At 34.6% G+C, this 23,874-nt stretch overlaps 1 protein-coding gene across 3 annotated transcripts in view; it reads left to right on the top strand.

Annotated features, from left to right (window-relative positions):
- Positions 1-1,193: 1,193 nt before the first annotated feature.
- The window catches only part of LOC128865090 (mitogen-activated protein kinase-binding protein 1), a 63,737-nt gene continuing 41,056 nt past the window's right edge, over positions 1,194-23,874 (top strand). The window contains exon 1 of one of the 3 annotated variants that reach the window (XM_054105046.1): positions 1,194-2,357. In XM_054105046.1, the coding sequence (XP_053961021.1) occupies positions 2,292-2,357 (66 nt within the window). In that variant the 5' untranslated portion in view covers positions 1,194-2,291. The remainder of the gene's footprint in view (positions 2,358-23,874) is intronic. The other 2 variants (XM_054105045.1, XM_054105044.1) reach the window with 2 other exon arrangements.

Here is a 23,874-nt window from a genome sequence, read left to right on the forward strand (position 1 = left end):
GTCAAAGGCGGTAGACTCTCTTGCTCTCAATGCTGCTCCCATTTGGGCGGGAGCTAAACCATCTAACGTACGACACGTAGCACAGGTGCTACGACGGAATGCACTAAGAGTCGCTTACGCATTCCATGTAAGTTCGGGTCTTTTGTTATACAAAAGTTTCATAAAAATCGATACCTTAAAAATTGTACCACAAAAAATAATTTTCACGTAGTAATTTATATCAGACTTATTTATGCTTATGTAAGTAAATAAGTTGCTAACTGAGCTAACTGTAAACTAAAGAAATTGTCTGAAAGTAAAAAACGAGGTGTCGCTTTACAAATAATTGTTTTCTATGCCGCGCTGGGCTGCGCTTAAACACCAAACCAACTCAAAGCGTATTGAAAGAAAGGCCTTCCAATACCACCAGCAACACCAGCAAATGGGAAGTAAAGCACCAAGAAAATAGCAAGTCATTTTGTAAGCGATGACGCCGAGCACGCCGCAGCCACCGCATTTTGCCGCCTCCACCTTAGCGTTTTGACTTTTGCTCACGCGACGTAAGCAGCAGCCACAATCAGGCCGCCTTGGCAGTCAAACACTGGCTAACGAAAGTAGACACATAAGCCAAACATTTGAGCTTAAATTTGACCGCCACGCGCGAGTAGCATTTTTATGTGCGTTTATCGGCGGCGCACACTCAAAAGCTCAATCAACCATAACGCGGCGCGTAGAGCAGCCAACAACATCTGAGAGTGCGCACAGATACTTTGACTTTGGATTTTGTCGTTAATTTTGTGTTTGAGTAGTGCTTTTTGCCTTTTGCTTTGCATCTTAGCCACTTTTGCTGGCTGATTGAGTAACGTCGCGACTCTGTGTGTGTGTGTATACACTTACAGTGGGAGAATGAGTTTGCGCTGTACGAACGCGTATTGCGCTGCCAATTCAGTTTGATTTGAGCCGCGTCATAAAGCGTTTCAAAAAGAATACCTATGAAGCGATGCGAAACGAGCGTGGAACAAAATTAAGCATAAAAATTAACAAAAATTTAATTTGCAAATAATTTGTGCGATTACGAGAAAAGTAAGAAGGAATTTGAAAGAATAAATTTAAATTATTAAAAGTATTCAGTGAAAATTTAGTGTGCTTTTGCTAGTACTTCTAAGAAAAACGTTTTGAAGCCGTAATTCAAAAATAACAAAAAAAAAAAAACGCGCCTTCAAACAAGTACGCGAATTTCAATCACGAATTTTTACGATTCATCGAAAGCGAAAGGTATTGCCTGACTACTGCAGTGTTATTGTTTTTACTATTTCTAACTTTGGCTACCAAGCGGGAAACAGCATTTCATAGTTGTTTAGCAATTTAATTAGAAAACGCGTACCAGTTTTTCTTTTTCTCCTATTCGCTCTATGTGTGCGTGTATGTATGTGAACAAGAAATAACATTGCCGTGCGATAACTCATAGATAAATAGTGAATTTAGAGTATTGTGCGCGATGCCTCTAAACAAGCGCTGCAACAATTGCGCCTCCAACGACCTTGACTTGTAAACGCGGCAGCAAGCGCGTTTGCAAATACGGAATTAATAATACTTTCCGAGTAACTTTGTATGTGCAAATAGATAGAAGTAGTGACTGTGCAAATCAATGATAAAAACATTAAAAAAATACAACGAAAATCAAATACCGAATACCGAACATACCGAAACTCTAGTCAGCTGCTGCGCAGCTTCACAGTAACGCAATCGATTTGAGAGTTTGGTAACTCAGCCACACTTTGTGAATAATAATTACTTTACTGAGCAAGTATCTGAATTATATAAAAATAAAATACTCAACGAATTAAAAAAACTTTAAAAGCAAGCCATACGCCCTTAATTAAAACGAAAAACAACCGCCCGATCAACTGCCCGTCAGAGCATAAATTAATAAATAAAAATTATGTGAATTTGTGGGCGTTTACTTGCACATTATTTATGGCCGTCAAGAAAATATAAAAAAATGTGCATAAAAACAAGCCGCACGAAAAAAGCATCAGAAAAGTAAAAAATTAATACAACAACTTTAAAATTAGCTCCCAAAGTGTAATACAGAAATTAATCATACGTACATTTCTTTTCCGTTCAGTGCCATTACGCCCACTTTTATATTTCAATCTCTGCGTGAATTTCGCATTCTGCCAATTAAGTCGAAATCAACGCTTTGAGTGTTGTGTTTTGAGTTAACTCGTTTTTGTGTTGATGGTGATAGATAAGCTTTTTTCCATTGAAAAAGTTCAGTGCTCAATGTTTTTCAACGCATTTCGTTTAAAATGTTTGCACCGCGTAATTCATCGCCAGTACCCCTATATGGCAAGGAGGATGTGGCAGCTTATGAGGTAAATAAATGTTTTTCACCTTTGCGAGGGAGGAAAACAACAAAAAATGCTTGCCGTAGAGCTTGCATTGACTTTCTGTGTCAAAATTTTAAGTGGAGCTTGGAAACGGTCAAAAAAGGGGACATTTCTATATTACTCTTTTTCAAAATATGTCAATTTTTTTCAAACCACATATCGAAATTCCATTTCCTATGGCGCATTTTGCGTAACATTTTAGTTCTACCACCTTTTACCCAAATCCATTATACATCGATTTCCTTTGCTAAGATTTTTGTGATATTTATTGTTGGAAGAACTTCAATTTGCCGGGCTGAGCGGTCACACCCTCGTCGTAGCATTTGTTGGTTTTGGCATGGGACAGGTTACCTTTACGCGCATATCACTACTTGATTAGGAACTTAACATCCATGCCCAGCGTTGATTCATGGCGTTCGCGGATAGGGCGTTTGATGCCATTGCGATGCGGCTTTCTGTGTTGATTGCGATTGATGTGAATCTTGGACTTGGCCATTATCTGTTATTAAACCTCCGTTTGTGACAATAGATTGGAGTAAAAGAAAAATGTTTAAACAAGGTTTGGTTAAGGCCACTATCTTCTACCACAAATTGGTGCCTAAATTTCAGATCTATGGAGTGATTGATGGTGTGTGAGAATACACCTCCACCAAACCGTTCCCCCAATTTTGAGTTCTCTGCAAAAAAGTCCACTGTACCTTGGTTCCAAATTTTAACCCATTCCAGCGAGGCAGGTAAGGTATTAAGGTGATTTTCGGGATTTTCGCTTTCAATTTCGAATTTTCGGTATGTCACGGCATTCATCTTCTTGTTTCAGTTAATAATAGATTTATTGTGTCTGAATGCGACCATTATGGCTAATTTGCATGGGATCTTATATCAAACATAGCCAAGTCAAAAGCTGCAAAATCACACGTGTTGACTTTATGGGTCATAACTTCTTAAATTTTTCTTCGATTCAGACAAACTTAGGCTTAAAACAAAGGTGACAAAATTGTCTTTCAGAAAACCTATCTTATTTCGATATAAAAAAAATTTTTGTTCCAAAAAAAGCTAATAAACTTTGATAATTTAGTAAAAAACGTCAAAAATGCCTTTTTTTTAACTTTCAACAGCTGTTTTGCGAAAACTACGACTTCCATTGACACGAATTATATATTGCCATGTAGGTTATATGTGTGCCTTTCGAAATTTATGCACTTCAAAGAAACGGCGCGCACTGTTTTCGAGATTGCAGGTAATAACTGCACTATTGCCCAAAAAACAGGTTTTTTGGGAATATCTCGGAAACCGTTCTTTGAAAAAAAAAATAAAACTAATTTTTGGTTTCAGCGACCTCAAATTAGTTTAAAAAACGCTTTTTGGTCGAGGACCATTTTTGAATGTGAAAATTCGTAAACTAGTGTTATTGATTGCCTTAGTAAATTTGAATATTGAGCAAATCTTGCTGATCTGCTTAACGAGCCTTGATGATTTTTTAGGCTCGATGAAGTTCGGTATGTGCGGAAGAAAATTTCCTTTCATTAATAAAAATTCGTTAAATGTAAAGTTTGAAATATTTAACATTTTATTAAATAACGAGTATTATTTTATTTTTGTTTAAATATCCCACTGTCTATAGAGGTCCCTATCACAACTTATCGATAAAAGTACTTTTCGAAGCATTTAATTTTAAAAGCAAAAAAATATTTATTCATCTAAAGAACTTCCAAACCAGAAGATGTGGTTATAGTTTAAGAATCGTATTTAAAAAACTTTACTTTGAAAAAAAAATCTGTTCGCGAAGTTCCTAGAGCATTTGCGACATCAACGGTCCTTCATTCTTCCGAAATGAGATAGGAGCTGTCGTTAGGGTAAATGGCGAGCGCTATCGAGCTATATTGACTGAATTTTGGTTTCCAAAAATTAATCAGTTAAACATCGACGATATTTGGTTCCAACAAGACGGCGCAACTTGCCACACAGCGCACTTAACAATCGATTTATTGCAATACTCAAGCACCCATTGACGCCTTACGGCCAGGCTTATGAGTATTAAAAAAAAGTAGTCAAAATTTGTAACTCGTAGCCGAATATTCCGGATATGATATTAAAAAAATGCCATGAAATTATCTACAAGATTATAGTAAAAACAAGCATTCGAATAATATTTCTGTTTTGCATGATAATTTCAAATGCTCAAGCTCCTAAAAAACAGTCGATACATTTTTTTAAATATCTCATCCACAGCGCAACTTTGCGGGGATATATTTTGCATTGCTAATTCTTTCTTTCCAAGTAAACAGTATATTCATATTTATTTTATATAGCATTTCCATCGATTCATCGATTTTTCAAGAAAAGCAAAATCTAATTCTGGGTGTTTCTGTGTTTTTGTTTTTATCCTACTTTTACTCCAGTCATCATTTTTCATTCAAATATTTTCATTTATCAACAGAACGTGGGCATTAAACTAAAAGCATCCGCCCATAATTGGAACACATAAAATATCTGTAACAATTTTGTCTCCATCAAACAAATCAATAAATCTCAGTCAAAAACTGTATTACTCGAAACCATTAATATTTATAACGTTGCATGACATTATCAGCAATCAACACTAATTATAGCTTCAATCTTTAATTGATTTTCTTTCACATCCATAAAAATGTATATGCAATCGCAGCGCTTTCTCCAATTGATAGTTGTCGCGTTTCAACTACTCCCCCTTCTCAACGCTCTACAATGCTATTTAAAATGCAATGCATCTATTTCATCAACTTCCTTTGTAGATAACTAAGCACCACCAAACAAACAGCAGCGCAGAAAAAAAAGAGAAATCAGAGAACACTATAAGTTACTTTATTTGCATATCTTGCGTGTATGTAGATGGATGGTCTGTGAAACTGTTATTCTCCAAGTTCAGATGCAGACATGCCTGTTTACATGTGTTAGAAAGGTTTTACATATGTATGTGTACGCTTTTCCATGCATACCTGTCGGTTATTCAGGTAAATTATTGGCTGTTATCGCCAGTTCAACATCGCTTTAGCGGGAGTGCAGCTACCACTTTATAAATAAAAATATAAAAAAAAATGTTTTTCTTTTCTATAAACGTAAAAGAAGATAATGTTCTTCGGTATACATACATATGTATGTACGCATGTGTGCCGTCCGTGTTTTTTGAACGTGAAGCCACTCAATTACAGTACGAGCATATCACTCACTTTCAGACAGCTTGTCCAAAAGCAAAAGTTTTAAATTCAAAATGCATCCAGATGTGTTTGTATGTTTTAGAAATAAGTATATGTGAAGAGTCATGAAATGTAAGCCTACATATTTCAACAACCAAACACACACGTGCTGGGTTTTACTAGATTATTTTAACCCAAACATTTTTTTTGTTAGAAACCATAATCGTAATGAACATATAAAGCAGTGATTTTCATGGGATTACAATAGTTTTGTATATAGCTTAGAGGTTTTTGTTTATGTTGACAGTTTTGACCGTGAGAATTTTCAAAGCGGCAGTGAAAAATGTGTGCATGGTGAAGTTTCATATTATTTGAGCACGGATGTGGAATGATAAATGAAATTGAAAAGTATAAAACAAAAAGTATACATTGGATAATATATAAAATAAGAAATATGTAATTGCGTTTTTTAATGCCTTGAAAACAAATGAGTAATACTCGTAGTAAAAAGATTAAAAGTGTTGCAAGCTAGATTATGAAAATACAGCCGCTATGTGACATGTAAAATTTCATATGAACAGACCTATCGAAAGGCAGCAAAACAGCTAAAACTTTACTTTTCCTTTTCGATCTAAAGTTTCTCAATCTTAAGTGGAACAAAGACATACCTACGGCAGGAGTAAGCCGTTTGGCCGTATTTCTAAGAACTGCTAGTACCTCCTCCCAGATTACTTATAGATGTTTCGTTTTCCATGCCATCGACCATACTTCATTCACCTATCACAATGACTATAATTCCGAACAGATTCTTAAGGGGGTAGGGTTTCGCGCTAAAAAAAAAACACCTTTTTTTTGAATTTTTTACAGAAATATGGCTTAAGATACTTTAATAAAATCAGTTGCATGTTATTGTACATCTTTTCAATAAGTTTTTAAAAAATATTAATAATAAAATATTGACAAATAAGCCCATGACAGAGTTTTTTTGGAGATATGTTTTTCGAGAGGTGCTCTGCGGTGCCAATCGGCATTCGTCGTAGAATCATCTGAAACTAAAAAAGTCGAATTTTTCAGTTAAAGTATGACGTAATGCTCCCCCCTACATTAATAAAAACTTTTTTTTTTCATTTTTGTAGTTTTGGTGGCAAAAAAACGTAAAACGAGCATTTTTGGCGAAAAATTTCGCCATATTTGTAAGTGAAAAACAACCTTAAAAAAAAAAAAAATAAAAAAAAACAGTGTAGGGGGGAGGTATTTTTGATTTAGAAAACGTGTGCCAAATTTGAAAAGAATCGGTTGAATAGTTTCGGAGTTGTGATTGGCACCGACTTTTAAGAAGTCGTTTCGGGAAAAACGCGTTTGAAAAAATGACTCTGAGAAATTATCGATGCTCCGCATTCGAGGTAGAGTGCCTACAAAGGCTATAACTTTGAGAGTTCTGCTCCGATCCACTTAAAATTTTGACACAACATTCTTGAAATGATTTACTACAAGATGAGTGAAGAAAAAAAATTTCGATTTTGTGACCCTACCCCCCCCCCTTAAAACAATTTATGGACTCGCCGTGCGCTTGAAGATGGTAACCCAGCTGTTCTTCACAGCATGCGTCTGAATAAAATAGCTAAGCTGAGACTAACTGTCCGAACTCTGCCCATTTTCCTCCCAGGTTATTCTGTTAATACATATTAAGGCATTTCACTCATCCGTAGATAATACACAGCTACGATTCCAGCTATATGTCTGTTTCCAACTGGAGTTCTTGACCCATAACTAATTATTTTTCAAAGTATTATTATTAAAGAATTATTTGCCGATAATTTCTTAAATGACATATATTGCACACTAAATTGAAACGAGCTACAACAAATTGGGGAATTTTTTTTTCTTTTGTAATTTTTAAAAAACAACCCCCAAGTACGCATAACCGTATATTAGTCTACTCTAGCGTCGCAACAAGTACATGGTGCATACAGTTGTATGCTAGCACCTCGTTAGAGCAGTATTTTGCACTGATTTGCTGTACGTATTTCAACGTAATGGGGTCTCCGTAACCCCATTATGAAACTTGCGTGCTTATTCAATCCAGTCTCAACTATTAGCCAAATACAAGAACAAAATCTCAGGGACAGGTTTTTCAAAAATTACCAAAATTGTCATTTTTTTTTTAATTTTGATAAAAAAACATTGTTTTTTTTTAATTTTCAAAAATTTTGCCCCAAACAATTTTTTCTGAATTTTGGGGAAAAAAATGTTTAAATTTTGAACAAAAAGATGTTTTCCAAAGATTTGTGCTCAAAAATAGTGTTTCTATATAAATAAAACTAGTTTTTAAAAGTATATTTTGTCAACAAAAAAATTTTTAATATTAAAAACAACAGAAACTTTTTCAATTATACCAAGAATTTCAGCATAGAATAAATCTCAAAATTGTTTAATCTTTCAAAATTTGTTCAACTTCTTATTATACGCAATCCTACACGTAAACCAATTTTTTGACGACAAAGTCAAAATTACTTCCATCGCTTGACATTGTTTACTGTCGCTCATAAATATTTCATAATACACTAATAAAATATTTGCCAAACATAAGCGACACTTTAATGATATACAAAGAACGTTATTATCCACTATTTCTACGTTATTGAAGGGGCATTATGTGTTTTTTAACAAATGATCCACCTATTCAAACAACTTAGTGGCCGGACAAGAATCCATTGTTTGCTTGTAAACTAAATTTAGCTATTGTAATTTACATACTGTACTTTTATACGTAAGTGTACTACAATAACCTCAGTTAAGTTTTACTTTACAATTTTTTGCACGTCCAATTCGCGATCTTCGAACGCTTACTCCTATAGGTACGTAACTAGCATTTGACAAACTGCCAACTAATTTGTATTGCATTTTTCGTACCTCAATAAAAAACCTTAGCTTTGATTCGAAACCATGTTAAGTATGCATGGGACATGCTCGTCATTAGCGGGTACAAACAAATAGTGTAAATACACAAAACATATTTGCTTTTACTATATACATAACTCGAGTATGCATGGAGTTGTTTGTAAATGGACTAACGCCATAAATAATGAAATTGCCTGGATTGTCGATTTTCCTGATCAATTTATGTATTTTGTATTTCTTACTTCATTTCTCATTTCATTTTTTTCTACTTCATTTCTCATTTCAATTTTTTTACTTCATTTCATTTCATGCGGTCGCCATTAAGCCCTAGTCCATTTAAAGATTTCTATTTAACTAACTGTGAAGTAAAATGTTTACCAATGATTGAATCACGTTTTAATTTCTTTCAATCGTTTTAAGTGAATCGATAATGATTTAATTTGCATTTCGTGTTTTTTCCTATGACTCCATACTGACTGAAATAATAGACGGGAGTGAATTTGCGGCTTTTGTCATTCTGAACAACACTACAGATACATAAATACCTACCTACCGTTGTTCTTTTTATTAAATTTATCGCGATTTTAACTGACATCTCCGGCAATGGTTGTGAGCATTTGTTGCTTACTAATGAGTTTCCTGGAATTTGCTTCTCAATGGATATTTTACTGTATTCTTTTCAGTAAAGTGTTAAATTAATGGGCAACATATTAGGTATTTTAATAAATTGCGTTAGAGCTTTCTGCAAGTAGCGACCAATTGAAATTTCATGTTTTGCCTTTGAAGCCAAAGTTACAATTTTGAGTTCTAATTAAAATATCAATGTAGTAAACAACTAATATTGTAAATTAAATATAATTTTATAAGGAAACTCTAAATTTAGCCATGTACCTTTGGTTTCTGAGTAAGTAGAAAACACTCTCGTAAAGTTGTCGAAAGCTACGCGCACGTTAACATAAAATTTTCTTCTTGTTCGAAATAAAACGTCAAATAACTGCCTTTTTAGAGCATCAACCAAAAAAATTGCAAGCAGAAGCATCAGCATAGTGGTCAAACCCCTCGAGGGGTTCTGTTCTCATTTGAAGTGAAAAATTTTAGTAAAGAAGCATTACTGGTATGTTCTTGTTGAGATTTTAGAGTAGTCAATTTCACTCTTTCATTGTACTATTTTCCTTTGATTTAGTTAATTTATGATTACAAGAGCCTTACAGACCCGATACAATATTTACTTAAGAGTAATTCGTACATCTAGAACAAAAGAGAGTTGGTACGGAATTCTTGAAAGGAAAAGGAATCATGTAATAGTAAAATCTGGCATAGTAGTCTGGAGATACTGTTTAACTCAGTAAGAGCCCTTGCAATAGGGAGAAAGTTATACAGTCCAATCGTGATAGTCCGACACATACGGGACCGACTCATTGTCGGATTATCAAATATTCCGGACTACCGAAGGTTCCATTTAATCAATGTTAATTCGATTTCCCGATTGGCTTACGACAGATTTTATGATCTTTTCAATTTTATCTTTGCGCTTCACTATGTCATATATAGTAGCTCGCCCGACTCCGTAGATCCCACTTAGGTAAAGAGGTGTTTCACCACGCTCGTATCGCTGAATTATGGCCCATTTATCATCCAGCATAAGTGTTGTTTACGTTTGTTTGACGTCGATGCCATCACTAAGTAAAACCAAATCCAAACTAAAATGACGACACGAAAAGACAGAAACAAATCACATCAACACCGTCAGAAATCGCGATAGAACAGGCGTCGTTCAAATTTAATGACAAATACGTTGTGACCGGGAAACAAAACACAATCCCCCTCTGCTGCTCTGCTACGGCTGATCAAAATAAGTTAATGCCAATTGCATCCATAGACGTTATGAGGTTGTCGGATTACCGAACGTGTCGGATTAAGAAATGTCGGACTATCACGATTGTACTGTAGTTGTTTAGTTTGCAGGGTAGTAAAGAAATGAAAAGGTTGCAGAGCGAATTTCGTTGTAACCTTCACTTAGCATAAGCCTTCAGTTTAATCTGACTAAGATGATTTACGGATGTCAAATTTCGCGTATTTGCATGTATCTCGAAAAGTTATGGAAGTGCCATTACGAAACTTCGTCCAGGAATTACTGAGCAAAGTCTATGCTATTATTGAAAAAATTACAAACAAAAAACAAAATTGGAGGAGTTGGCGTGTCTTTTCAAAAATTACGTAAAAATTTTTCCCCAATAATTTTTAATAAAAAATTATATTTTTTTTTCGAATCATATTTTTATATTTCATCATAAAAAAATTAAAAAAAATTATGGAAATACCAAAAAGAACCAAATATATTTCACCTCAAAAAATAATATCATAATTTTCAGCATTGTATAAATCTCAAAATATCATTAGACACTTTTTAAATTATATCTTAATGTAGTGAAAAAAAATTTGTTTTCGCTGATATGTTGTGTCGTCCCGATAATAAAAGTTTTATGATTTGCAGAAGCATTTTTGTTCCTCTCCTCATAAATGCAAACTATCTTCTGGAGAAGAATAAATATGTATTTTGGGCCCTCTAGTTTTTAAAGACATCTATTATTTTCACATAACGAAAACTTTATTATGCTTTGGGAGACAAAAGTATCGTAAAACATATTGAAGGTCGATCGACCAATAGACACCTGCACTAGAATTCTGTGTAGAAATATGATTTCCAAAGTCATGCAAAATAATGCAATGATCCGCTTAAATTGAAGAAATAAAGAAAAATATGGGCCCCTGAACTCCGGGCACGCAATTTAAGTTTGAGAATTTCTTTGCTTTGTAAAGTTTTTAAAGGTCAAAAAATACTCTCACTTGGCGTGCTATCTGCTGGTGAACAGAGGCATTATACTTATACATTTTATAATAAGAGGTTGGAGATTTTATTCGCGTAACGTCACACAAATAAAATCAATGCTTTAGAAGGCTATAAAACCGACAAATATGTAATAAAATGAACTCCTTCTATTTATCTCCTGGATACTCTTAAAAAACTATTAGTGATTGAATACATTTTTTGTTTTTCAGAAGCATTTCGTGCATGATTTTTTGATCTTTTCTTAAGTCCCTCTTGTGCATATTGTCGCCATTATCTTAGAGTTTCGCTAATGGCGTCTAAATTCGTGATTTGTAATGCAAATTTCGAAATATGCGTGTCGCCGCACAATTTATGTATTTCGCATTACACTCAAGCGGCAACTATTTCCTGCTCGATGGCTGATTAAAATGCAAATATGCGATGCGATGGCAATTAAATATTACTAATAAATACAAAAATTTAAAAATACATAGGTATAGTAGATATAACCGGCGGAAATTTTTTAAAAAGACTTTGTTGTAGGTATACACTCGTACAAGTATAATTTTGTATATCACCATCAATCCTTATTGGATGTGTCAGACTAGTGCGGTAGTAGGGCCATTTGTTACACTTCCAGACCGCGCTATATACCCAGTCAATGTTTTAATTGCCTATTTGTGTATAACGACAGGATTTGTATTTAGTTTGAGCTAATTTCGAAAAATTTAGTCAACAAAAACAAATTGTTTTACTGACTAATAGAGATGTTCTAACAAATAACATCATAATAATGTTAATCCGGAAGATAAAATATAACAAACCATACTAAATCTAATTATTTATATGCATAATGAAGAAGAAACAAATTAATTCACAATAGATTTATAAATATTGTATTTTTAAATTCGATCAGAGCTCTCACGTGCATTCCTTGCAAACAAAATTCTTATAAGGTCAATATGGAAAACGTCTAAATTACGAAGCGCTCTAGATGGGGTATTAAGATAAATTCGGTTCAGTAGAGAGGGGCAATCCACAACACCTTGAATAACTTCAAACACGAAAGATTTAAACGAAATAGTTCGCCGAGACTGCATAAACTTCAAATTGGCGCATACTAGGAGTTTCTGATCACGATCGTTGATATGGTAGAGTATTGATGTAACTCATACAGGATTGGTTTTCATATTTTAAAACTAACTTCCAACTCGGTTGCTGCATACTCAAATAGTGTATTTATGAAAACGAAGTTTAGGCCGAAGCGCATTTTAATTTGGGTGGCCATATTCACTGCGATATTTCACATGATAGTTTGAATTTTGGAGCTGTGGCATTATTTGCCCATTTTTGTGTTTTTTAAACTGAATGCTGGAAACGCAATTTTAACTATTTAACTTTGTTCAGGAAATTTTTCTGGTCTCGTGTGACACTGTCCATAAAAATCGTAAGTTCTATGATTGTGTAATCATTTGCTTTAGTGATGCCACTTGGCCACCACGGAGCTGTAGTTTAACATCGTTGTTGTTGTTGTAGCAGCATAAACATTCCTCATACATATATGGGGAATGCTGCTGAAGTGACAGTCCTTGGCCGGATATAAATCCGGGTCGTTCCGGTAACGTAGAACCGACTGTTATGGGAACATCGTCTTACTTTCTGGTATGTTACCTCTGAAGATTGATGTGCAGCCGAAAATCCAGTGACGATTCTATTCACTATAAGAACTGAAACCATAAAAACTTATGCTGGAAAAGTGAATAAGGATAGGCCAATGTAAAGTGATTCAAATTAATACAAATTGTATAAAAAATTGAAAAGTTTACATTTTTTAACAGAGTAAAAATCATCTACCATAAAATTAAGGAACGGCACTTTTTGTAGCGTTTTTAAGAAAAATCCAGTCGGCTAGTGCAAATAAGCTGGTCCACTCGTCATTATAACGCAAAATGTGTTGACCTTTTCTAGCTAATACAATTTTTATAGAACACATCTACTTAGAGTTCGAAAAATTTCATCGAATTTGTATTAGGAGCTTGGGTCTACTGGGTTTGCAAGTCCCATTCAATGCATAGACGGACATGATGGTTTTCATTTTGTGCTCATATCTTCTTATATAATATTTAGATGTGTCAACTTATTTGGCAACTGTCAACTTTCCGTTATTTTGGACTAGTTTGCAAGTAGTAATGAAATGAGCTGCAGCGAACTAGTCCTTTTATGGCAGAGTCGGCCACTTATCTCCGGTGCATGCCAGCGCGTATTTATTTATATGGATGATAATCACTGTGTGCATTAAAATTGTGCGTGCAACCACCGACCTTAGCGGCGAACAAACAGCTAATACTTCAAATTAATATTAATGAATAATAACAATAACAACTGCAAAAACAGCTTACTACAACAGTGAGTTGAAATGGGTAAGATAGACGAGTATGCGTGTATGTATGCATGTGATCATTGCTTGTGCTTGCATTTATATTTTTTCCTTTTGTGTTGTGCGATACTTTTTCATAGTGCTACTACTATTTTTCTACATACGGGTTACCCATTCAATATTATTTGATTTGTTTTTTTTTTCGGTTGATATATTTAGTTACTTGTAATCAAAATTATAATTTGTTATTGTTGTGCCGGTGGGTTTACACGAGGTGCTGCAATAATAAGAAACTGACTTCATATTTTATTTTACTTTTCTCTATCTCATTTCATTTGCACGAAAATTATTTAATAAAATTAAATAAACGCTCAGTGAAAAGTGTGTGAAAGCTCTTGGGTTATCTCAGCGATAGCAGCATAATTTATCGGTTTTCACGTCATTTAATTGTAAAATTGGCATTGAAGAACTTTAAATTGTTGAAACATTACAATCCATGGTACCACCACATCCAAAGCAGCAAACACATACATCCACACACCCACCTGCCCGTAGCTGTTCATTTCAATTATTTTGCCTTATAGTAGATGCCTCCAAACGAATGTATAGCGTTTTTCATGCACTTACCACTCTCTTCCTCTTCGACCACACCTAGCCTCCGCGGTCTGCGTATTTCCTACTAAATTTGTTATTTGTATAACCACAATAATAGTGAATTATGAACAAACTTTCCGTCTTTTAGTTTGATTTATTACACATTTTATTTTAACAAGCATACAACACCAATAACAACATTGTTGCATTGCTTTGTTTGGGAATTTATTATGTTGCATATAATCATTAAGCAAAATGAATTGTTGTAATGGAACTGCTAAGAAAAAAAGCTGAATAACATAATGTTGATTAGTGAATTGCAGTGAATGCATTTTATTACATCTAGAAAATTACATAAACTGCATTCTTTGTGCACGTACATACATTCGTAAATTTATAGCGCATTTATTTTATAGGTTAGTATGCCACAGGTCATCGGAAAAAGAAATCCATGAAACATTAAAATACTACGATGGATTATTTATTTTTTGATTACATACATATTAACGTATATACTCGTACCTATTGCATGAAATTTTATTCTGTGTAATTTTCAGCAAAACCCTGATTTTTGTGAAGATTCACCTTTTTCCCAATAAATCGAAAATGGAAAACTCATAGACATTTAAGCGGTCCCTGTGGTATAGAGCTGGAAAATCTTAGGGTATTTTCAGGAATTTTTTTTTTTGCAATAAAAAAAAAATGAAAAAGGATATTTAAATTTTTTAGGCTTTTTATTTAACTTCTTTTACATAGAAATATAAAAAACAAATTTTTTTATGTTAATAATTTAAAAAATAGCGCTTAAGTTGACCATCCCAAAAATGGACCTGGACAGTATTGTCTATTTTGGCTCTTCTATTTATCTGAAACACAAAAACAAAAAAGTATTAATCAGTATGACTGTAGCTATGCCCCGTACTAGAATAAAAAAAAATTTCACAAACTGGCGAATTTGACACTCTAAAAATCGTGTTTTTTTCAGTTTTTTAATAAAAAAAAAAAACGAAATAACTGATGTTTTGAACAACTTGTTGAAATATCGGACGATTCGGTTGAAAAGTTTTTTTTTACAACACCAGGCCGAAAAAAGTCGTTTCGAGATAAATGAGTTTAAAGTTTGAGGTACAGGAGCGCGCGGACGCTCTCTACCTAGTTAATGGGCTGTAGAAGATATAATATTGTGAATTTTCCCATGAAATTTCCACAGTGTATTCTTAAGATACTATACTTTCGAAATATGAAAACACATAAAATCGATTTTTTGAAATTTCTAGACCAGACTCCTTAATAGCTTTATTCTTTGGAAAATATGTTTAATTTTTTTTCTTATTCACAATTCTTTGCAATTCTTTTTTTAATGAATTTGGCAACTCTTTTTGAATGATTCACAATTCTTTTATTTTACTCATAAATTTGGGTAAATACAGAAAAATTTTAGGAAGTGTGTCACCAAGAATTATTGAATATGTCCCCCAGCATTCACTGGATCTCATCTCATCATCTGTCGTAACTGTGTGTATATAATCTGGATGTTATAGTGTTCATTTAAAATCACTTTAAGAACAAAATGGGGAGAGCTACATTACCCCAATTGCTGGCTCTGTTTTACCAACAAATATTTCACACGACTTCAAGAGTGGATCGAGTGAAGAGACCAATCCAAAAAAAATCCTCATAAAAACCACCTGCGACTCGGTAGAGTATGTGCAGAGGTAGATTTACTCAAAACTTTTACAAATATCAAGCAATGACGATGAAATTTTGATCACAAATGTGGAAAACTAACAAAAAACTCAGAACTCAAATCCGTTCGCTTGGCGGCTGTATATAAACTCAGCTTTCAAATAAATACTTGTTTTTCAAATAAATCAACCATCATCGATGATGAAATAATGCAAAAAAAAAACGTGAAAGCGAAAACTGCTTTACTACGGAGTTGCACACCTCAAATTATTTACAATTTTCTTAGATCTAAGTAACATTATTCACAATTCGACCAAGTTTATGTGAAAAGAGAGGTCCAAAGTCTTCATTTTTGTGCTGATCTTTGTGAATTTTAAACGTTTAACTTCTAACATTAGTTACGTGCATAACCATTTTATGGCAATTGATATAAATCTGTACTCGAGAAAGACAACGCGAAGCAGGTCAGGCACTGGAAAGAAACTAAAAAGCTATTAAATTCAGTCCCTACGCCCATAGCAGCTAAATAAAATGAGTGCTTAAAAATTTGCAAATGGAATTTGCATGCCTTCCCATTTTTGCAATTAAACTTTTATCATCGCTCACAAATCATTGCCATTTTAATAGTTACTTGCATGCACTCAGTGCCTTCTGCAATATTACTTACAATAAATTCCTATAAATTTATTTCTTTATTATTATTATCAGCAAGCGAAATGATGATCATCGTAACCGCCAAAGAAATGGAAAATGTGCGCCTCATTAGACTTTAATCACCCAAGCGGTCTGTCCATATCTTGGCAATTTATGCTCACATCTACATACGTACTCGTATGTTCGTTTCCACAAATACATACATAGCGCATGTGTGTATGTATATGCATGCACATTCCTCTAGATACGATTGCGATTCCGATTGTAATCGGTGTTGTTGTTGGTGCAAGCTCTTATCCATCAAAAACTTTGCACATTAAAGCATAAATGAGTTCGCATATACGCCAATGGGTTTACTACTTATACGAATAGGTAAGTCTGTATGCATACATTTGCACAACAGTAAACAAAACAGCATACTGCGCTGTCTATTAACCTCAATTGTTGTTGTGGGGTCCGCATCGAACGTTCATTGACCCCGTTAAGTGCATAAGACACAAACGCCAATATCTAGTTATGATATTTGTTTTTAACTATAGCCATTTGCTGTTGTATTGCATTTGTAGTCATTTATGTTTTTGCTTTTATTTTACTTATTTTTTCGATTCATTTCAAAACAATATTTCTCTTAAGTCTCCGGTTGTATGCTTTGCTGCAGCTGCTGTCACTCATTCATATCGCACACACATACACGCGTGCCTATAGATAAATGTGTGTGATGTTCTACGGTGCTCATCCTTGTCTACACCTCCACCTCCGTCCCCTCAATGTTGTACTTGTCATTTTGTCATAATTTGCGCAATTATTTCTATCATCGCTCGCCAGGCGTTGCAACTTCATAAGCTGCTAGTCACATTTTAACATTTATGCATTTCACACACACACCTTCTCTAGTATCCAAGTATTTGAAGCACAAATGTGCATGCTAGTCTTAGCGTGTAGTTGTTGTTAGTTGTGCATTGCGTATTTTCTTGTGCCACTTGTCAAATGCAAAACGCAGCTTTATGCAACTTTTCGAAATTGAATGCGAATGCCACCATGTTGCAGCGCTGGTGTCATCGCTTCGAATATACGCATTTGTTGGTGTACACATATTTACGCGTTTTTCCACATATATACATACACATTTGCGCTATGTCATGACTTATGCCAACAACGCATTTTTTGCGCTGTCATCTTTACCTTAAGGAAACGATTGGCAAGCCCGCAAAGCTAAAACAATGACAGAGACAAATTCGCTATGGATACCATTGACTTTGTGCATTACGTAACCCATGAAAAGAAAGAGGCAACGGTAGGGGCACAGTCATTAAAGGGTTATATACACTTGTAAGAAATCGTGTCCACCGACTTCGAAAATACGGTTTTGAGAAAAACGCGTTTAAGGTTTGAAAAGCACTTTACATAGGGTAAAAATTCTCTGAAACCCCTTTTCAAATTTGCGTGTAACTTCGAAAATATTCACCGGAACGAAATTAAATTTTCTTTGTGCATTCTTAAATACATATATGTACATTAAGAAAATAAAATGAAAACAAAATCGATTTTTTGAAAATTCTAACTGTATACTCGTATAACCCCTTAATAGTTTCCAGTTTCTTAAATCGCGCTGTAAGCTACAAGAGACTTTGATATACATGCATACCACACTTACTCAGACGGCGGCGACACAGAGAGTGTTTAAACGTAGCCGACGGGTCTTACAGTTTTATGCCGCCTACGAAAGCTTTTAAATGGTCGGAGCGCAATTTGAGCTGCCGAGAGGAGCTTATAGCGGTTATTAGAAAAACCTTTTTTTTTATTATTTCATATTTCATGTCAGCGGTAGGCATCCACCAAATGGTATTCAAGTTAAGCCCACTTCTTTGAACTAAAAAGAAATCGATGTTAAAGGAGTAAGTGCATCCGATATCCGTCCATCTTGAACTGTTAGTTTATATTAGATTGAGCGGCCACCCTTAATGGGTTCTTAATAATTACCCTTACCATCCAAAACCAACTTATACTCAAAATAAATCTCGTCAGGTTCCTAATATTAAGAAAACCAAGATCCACCAGTTCCTTAGAGAATTGCCCATTGAGTTTACTAAAACAGCCAGATCGAAGATGTAGATGGGTCTGACTTGTGAGTTGGAAAAATATCTTAGCCAAAGGGAACTGAAATTTCTCAAGTGAAGACAAAGCCTAAGAAGGTAAGCTGTAGTAGGACTTATATATTGTCACCTGCTACCTGACTAAACGATTAAATCTCTGCTGTCAACAACTGATGGGATTGGATCAACGAATTCTATTGAAGCGAGCCAAATTTATCAACAGAAAAGCTATTATGACGTCACACATTATACACATTTCATGACGTAACACAAAATGAGAGCATGGCCTAGAAGTTTTATTAGATCCATCATATAGTATTGATTCCCAGTTTAATTCAATAGAGGTCTGCATGTGCGCTTGAAAAAATTCTTCGTTCAAGAAAGTTTGAAACTCTGCACTGATAGAATAATGGCTTTACCAGAAAATTTTTCAGAAATCAGCGATTAACGTTGCACGTTTTGTTGAATAAAGTTCACTAAAAATGTGTTTTTGGTCTCAGTCTCAGAGAAGTTTTGGGAATTAAGGGTTTTTTTTGTGACCAAAAGAATCCAATGTAACCGACTGCTAAGAACTAAGAGCAATTTAGAGATGCGGGGTGTTAGTCTAATAGAAGATAAAGGTTACAAACAAAATGGTTACAGAGCCTAAAAACTTAAAAGTCTGCACCTGTTGGGATTTTGGGCACCAACCTGAAAGCGTTATTGATTGCTATTCATAAAAAGTTAACAGTTTTCAAATTTTATTTTATTTGCAAAAATTGTGTTTAAACGGGTAACTCTATTTTGGTTTATAATCCTCATTTAGTTTAAGTAATAGATTTCAGTTGGCGCATTTACAACTGTTGTTATTGACATTCCTACTTGACATCAGTAAAATACGCAGATGTACTTGCAGCAGCCCACATACAGTTTCGCGCGAATGCAAATTGATTACCTCTTTGTTTTGTCTCTAAAACATGAACTTATGTGGTTGTGGTTTTTCATACGAATGTATAGCTAGTGCGATTATCAAGGCTGCCAGTGTTGCTTGCTAATGACAACCAAATGTTTGTCTTATGAGCAGCGTGGCCCGCCAAGTGGTTGGTTGGCACATTTTTGTTCTATGTCAAAATGTAATGAAAATTTCTTGTCCTCAATATTTTTATCACATAATTTTGCTCCGTAGACGGTTTGATTATTTGGGCTCGAGCCATAAAAAGTATTATAAGACCTCAATGGTTAATTTTCATGCCCCAGAAAAAAAAGTTTTCTCAAACCTACCAATATTTTACTCTGAATTAATATGAATTATGTCGGAAAATTCTGTCAAACACTTCAATGCGATCGAAACTTTGTGAGCAAGGATCATCATGGGTCCTCGGGTCCGTTCTGAATTAGCCAATGCAAGTATTTTTTGATTGTGTGATAATAAACGCAGCGGTTTGTTAAATGTGGTCCAGAATTTGAGGTCTTCTGCACGTAAACGACCTCGAATCGTGCGTTTGGATACATTCACACTATTTTTTTTTAAAACTGCTTTAATCTCATGCAACGATAAGTTCGGCTTTGCCACAAACAAATCAATGATCTTCTGGTCTTGCTTGGGACAGGTATATTTTTGGCCTCGTCCGTGGAAGTCGTAAATGTTTTTAACTTCGGTATATCATTGCACCCATTTATTTAAGAACGTCTCCAACTTCTTCAAATATTTTGCTGCAGATACATGCGGCATTTTTGGACCTATAGGGTGTGTACATAGGAACACGGCTTCAAATCGTTTCTTATAGGTGGGACGCATTTTGTAAAGAGAACGTACGCTTTAAAAATTTTCTCACAAAACTACCAATTTGCACTACGTATAATGCAAAAACGGTACGCCTATTTTAAACTTTTTTATAACGGAACTCTAAGTTTAGGTTTTTCAGGTCACGCTTCCATTAGACAGACCATATATAAATAGTAGTACTGGTAGGCTACCCGAAAAAATAATTAATAACCCTTCCGAATTTAGCATCAAAGTTTCAAATTGTAGAAAGAGTCAAACGAATCCTTTCTAATATAAAGGGCCGGTTTTGATTTTGAGTAAAATACATTTTTTTTAGGAAATTATTATCATTTCATATTGGACAATGACGTATGGAACAAAATATCGGCCAAATGGACGCCGCGGCCTCGACGGCACACCTCCAAAGACGACCAAATGCAAATAGTTCCTCATCTAAAGGGTGGTTAAGTTTCAAGGGCCGGTGTTGATTTTAAATAAAATTCAATTTTTTTTGGGAAATTATTGTCATTTCTCCTTATTATGATAATATTGGTATGGCTCAATTACGTATGGAATAAAATATCGGCCAAATGGCCGCCGCAGCCTCGGCGGCACACCTCCATCCGATGGTCCAAATTTTCGATGTCGCTGAGGCATAATTGAGGTTCTATGCCGTTAATGTGCCGAGTTATCTCATCCTTTAACTCTTGAGTTGTTGCTGGCTTATCGACGTACACCTTTTCTTTCAAATAACCCCAAAGAAAGAAGTCCAACGGTGTCGTTGACTTTTAGGTGTGGCTCACATTCAACATCGGCCCTTGACATTTAACCACTCTTATATCGTCTTGTCCGAAGACTGTTCTCATTCTGCCTTTCACGGGCGAATGGATTTCTAGTGAAGTGAAAATGAAATAATAAAAAAAAACTTTAAAACTATAGATTGTCGTCTTTGTAAGTACAAAGAAATTTTTTGTAAATTAAATTTTGTAGATAGGGTGAACCTCTGAACAGTTCAATCTTTGGTCGAAAACGTAAGTAATAAATTGTTTATAAAAAGTGTGCAGGTATTAATAAAAAGGCGATGCACTTCCAAAAAACAGGTAATTGTGAGGCTACGTGCAACATTTCAAAGCAATCCATGAAAAATCAACAGAAAATTGGGTGGTGACCAAATCCACATTAAATCTTCCAAAAACGTGTTCTTCGAAAAGAAGAACTGGGTATTGGTTTTAAGACACTGCACTTTGTTTTAGCCAAACAAGAATGGCTTTTTCAGAAATTCTAGGATTATCGCCTTACACATGAGTGGAATTGTCGTAACCCAAAACCTTTTCGCAATTTTCACCCCAGCTTTAAGATATGCACTTACGTTTGACACATTACTGTTATCTCCAATTCACGGAATTGTTCATAAAAGCGAACAGTCTTTGGCGGTCTATAAATGATGCGGAAAAGATTCATGGTTGTGGCAATGACTTGTTCCGATGAGCGGTAAATCTTAGTTTTCCAAATTGTCTAAATTTGGTTGTTCTCTTTCCACATATCGATTGTCAAATGGAATTCAACTGAAACATTGTTTTATCGCAGTTTTAACTCATATTCTCTCTTCCCACTAAATTGTTACATATATAAATTAAATTTTCGGTGAACTTTGGTTCGTCACATCGTCGGTAAGCCGGCGTTGTACCGTTGTTGACCCGTTTACCTACTCTGCATTTATTTTCCTCACACATTTCATTCATTTCATGCACTTCAATAGCTATGTCGTAAGCTTAGCTTGAGCTTATTATTTCGCATGGAATGGATGACTACGCTTTGCATGACTGTTGGACTGTTACCTGTTGTCGTTAACACGAAAAAAATACACATCTAATTAAAGAGGTGACGCATAACAAAAAGTTCAGTCTGTCTGCTAAACCAAATTCGTATTTCCTTCGGTTGACACGCGTAGCAAATAAATTGGGCAGAACTATTATTATATAGAAGTAGGTAAATGAAATTCTCCATTCTTTGTACTCCATCCATTCCTATCTACTGTATGCTATAAATCGCGAATTGGGCGCAAAGTTGTTGCGCGATTGCGCAATGCACTCACTTCTGGCACTCGCTCAAGTGGGCAAAGCAAAAAGTGTGCGATCGAGTAAAGGAATGAATGAAGTGAACGCATGTGGTAATGGCTGTGAATAAGTGGAAGAGAGAGAAATAAAACAAAACAAAATATGAAATTTAAAAGAAATTACTTGCTTTTTTAATTGTCATTGATTGCCGATTGTTATATCGTTAATCACTTGTTGCTATTGTTGATATTTAATTTTTACAATTTTTTTCTAAGTTTCGCAGTACCGGCAAACCAAGCCAATTTCTATTTGCCGACTATAGCTGGGCAAATTTTCGTTGTGATGTCATGCAGCTCTGGGTTTTTTTAATATTTTCTCACATTGATTTAATTACCGTTAGCTCTTTCGGCATACGCAAAAGCTCTTTTATTTTTTCTGTCTTTTTCTCTATTTATTTTAACTCGTACTGACTAAAATTACTATTAATTGTTTACGATTATAACAAGAAATGGTGAAAAACGTAAATCTTTAAACTATGAAATTGTAAATAATAATTTTAATTTAACATTATTTTTTATTTCGTTACGACCTCTAAATAAAACCGGTTTCATCGAAGATTACGTTTTAGTGGTGAAGAAACAAAATAATAATAAAAACCTAAATTTGTATATAACGACCTCTGAAAAACAAGTAGGCAAAGCAAGAAGCCTCACTCTTATTTCTAATTCCTTCATACTCAGTGGATAAAATTTACATACTCAGTCTTTCAGAGTCTGTAGTGAAGTCTATTTAAACGAGTTATTAAATCAATGGTGAAAAGCAGTGGCCTTCGAAGTCGAAAATCATGTTTTCGAAAAATTAAATATGTATGCATATATACATACATTTATTATAATTTTATTTTTGAATCACTCGTTTTCTAAATAAATATAAATGTTTGAGGGCTGGACATCCTTATTTAGACTTTTACGCGCTCCATTGGTTGTCTTTTTGCATCTTGTAAAGTGTGATTTTTTAAGAGCTATAGAAAAGATTTTCAAAAAAACACACTTAAAATTCAGAAAAAATGCATGAAATTTTTATTTAAATCGATAGTACAGTCCATATAATTTAATGTTTGAAGATTATTTCATGCAAATGTTGATCGCGACTGCGCTTCAAATGGTCCATCCGCTTAGCCCAATTTTGGCATACTCTTTCCAATGTTTCGACCGGTATCTCACATATAAATGCTTTAGTGTGCCTTCCAATGCCTTGAAACAGGCTTGTCTGAATAGACATGGACTTTAACATAGCCCCACAAAAAATAATCTAAAGGCGTTATATCGCACGATTTGGGTGGCCAATTGACAGGTCCCGAACGTGAAATAAAATGTTCACCGAACTCGCCTCT

The sequence above is a fragment of the Anastrepha ludens genome, chromosome 5 (genome assembly GCF_028408465.1).
Source record: "Anastrepha ludens isolate Willacy chromosome 5, idAnaLude1.1, whole genome shotgun sequence".
NCBI lineage: Eukaryota > Metazoa > Arthropoda > Insecta > Diptera > Tephritidae > Anastrepha > Anastrepha ludens.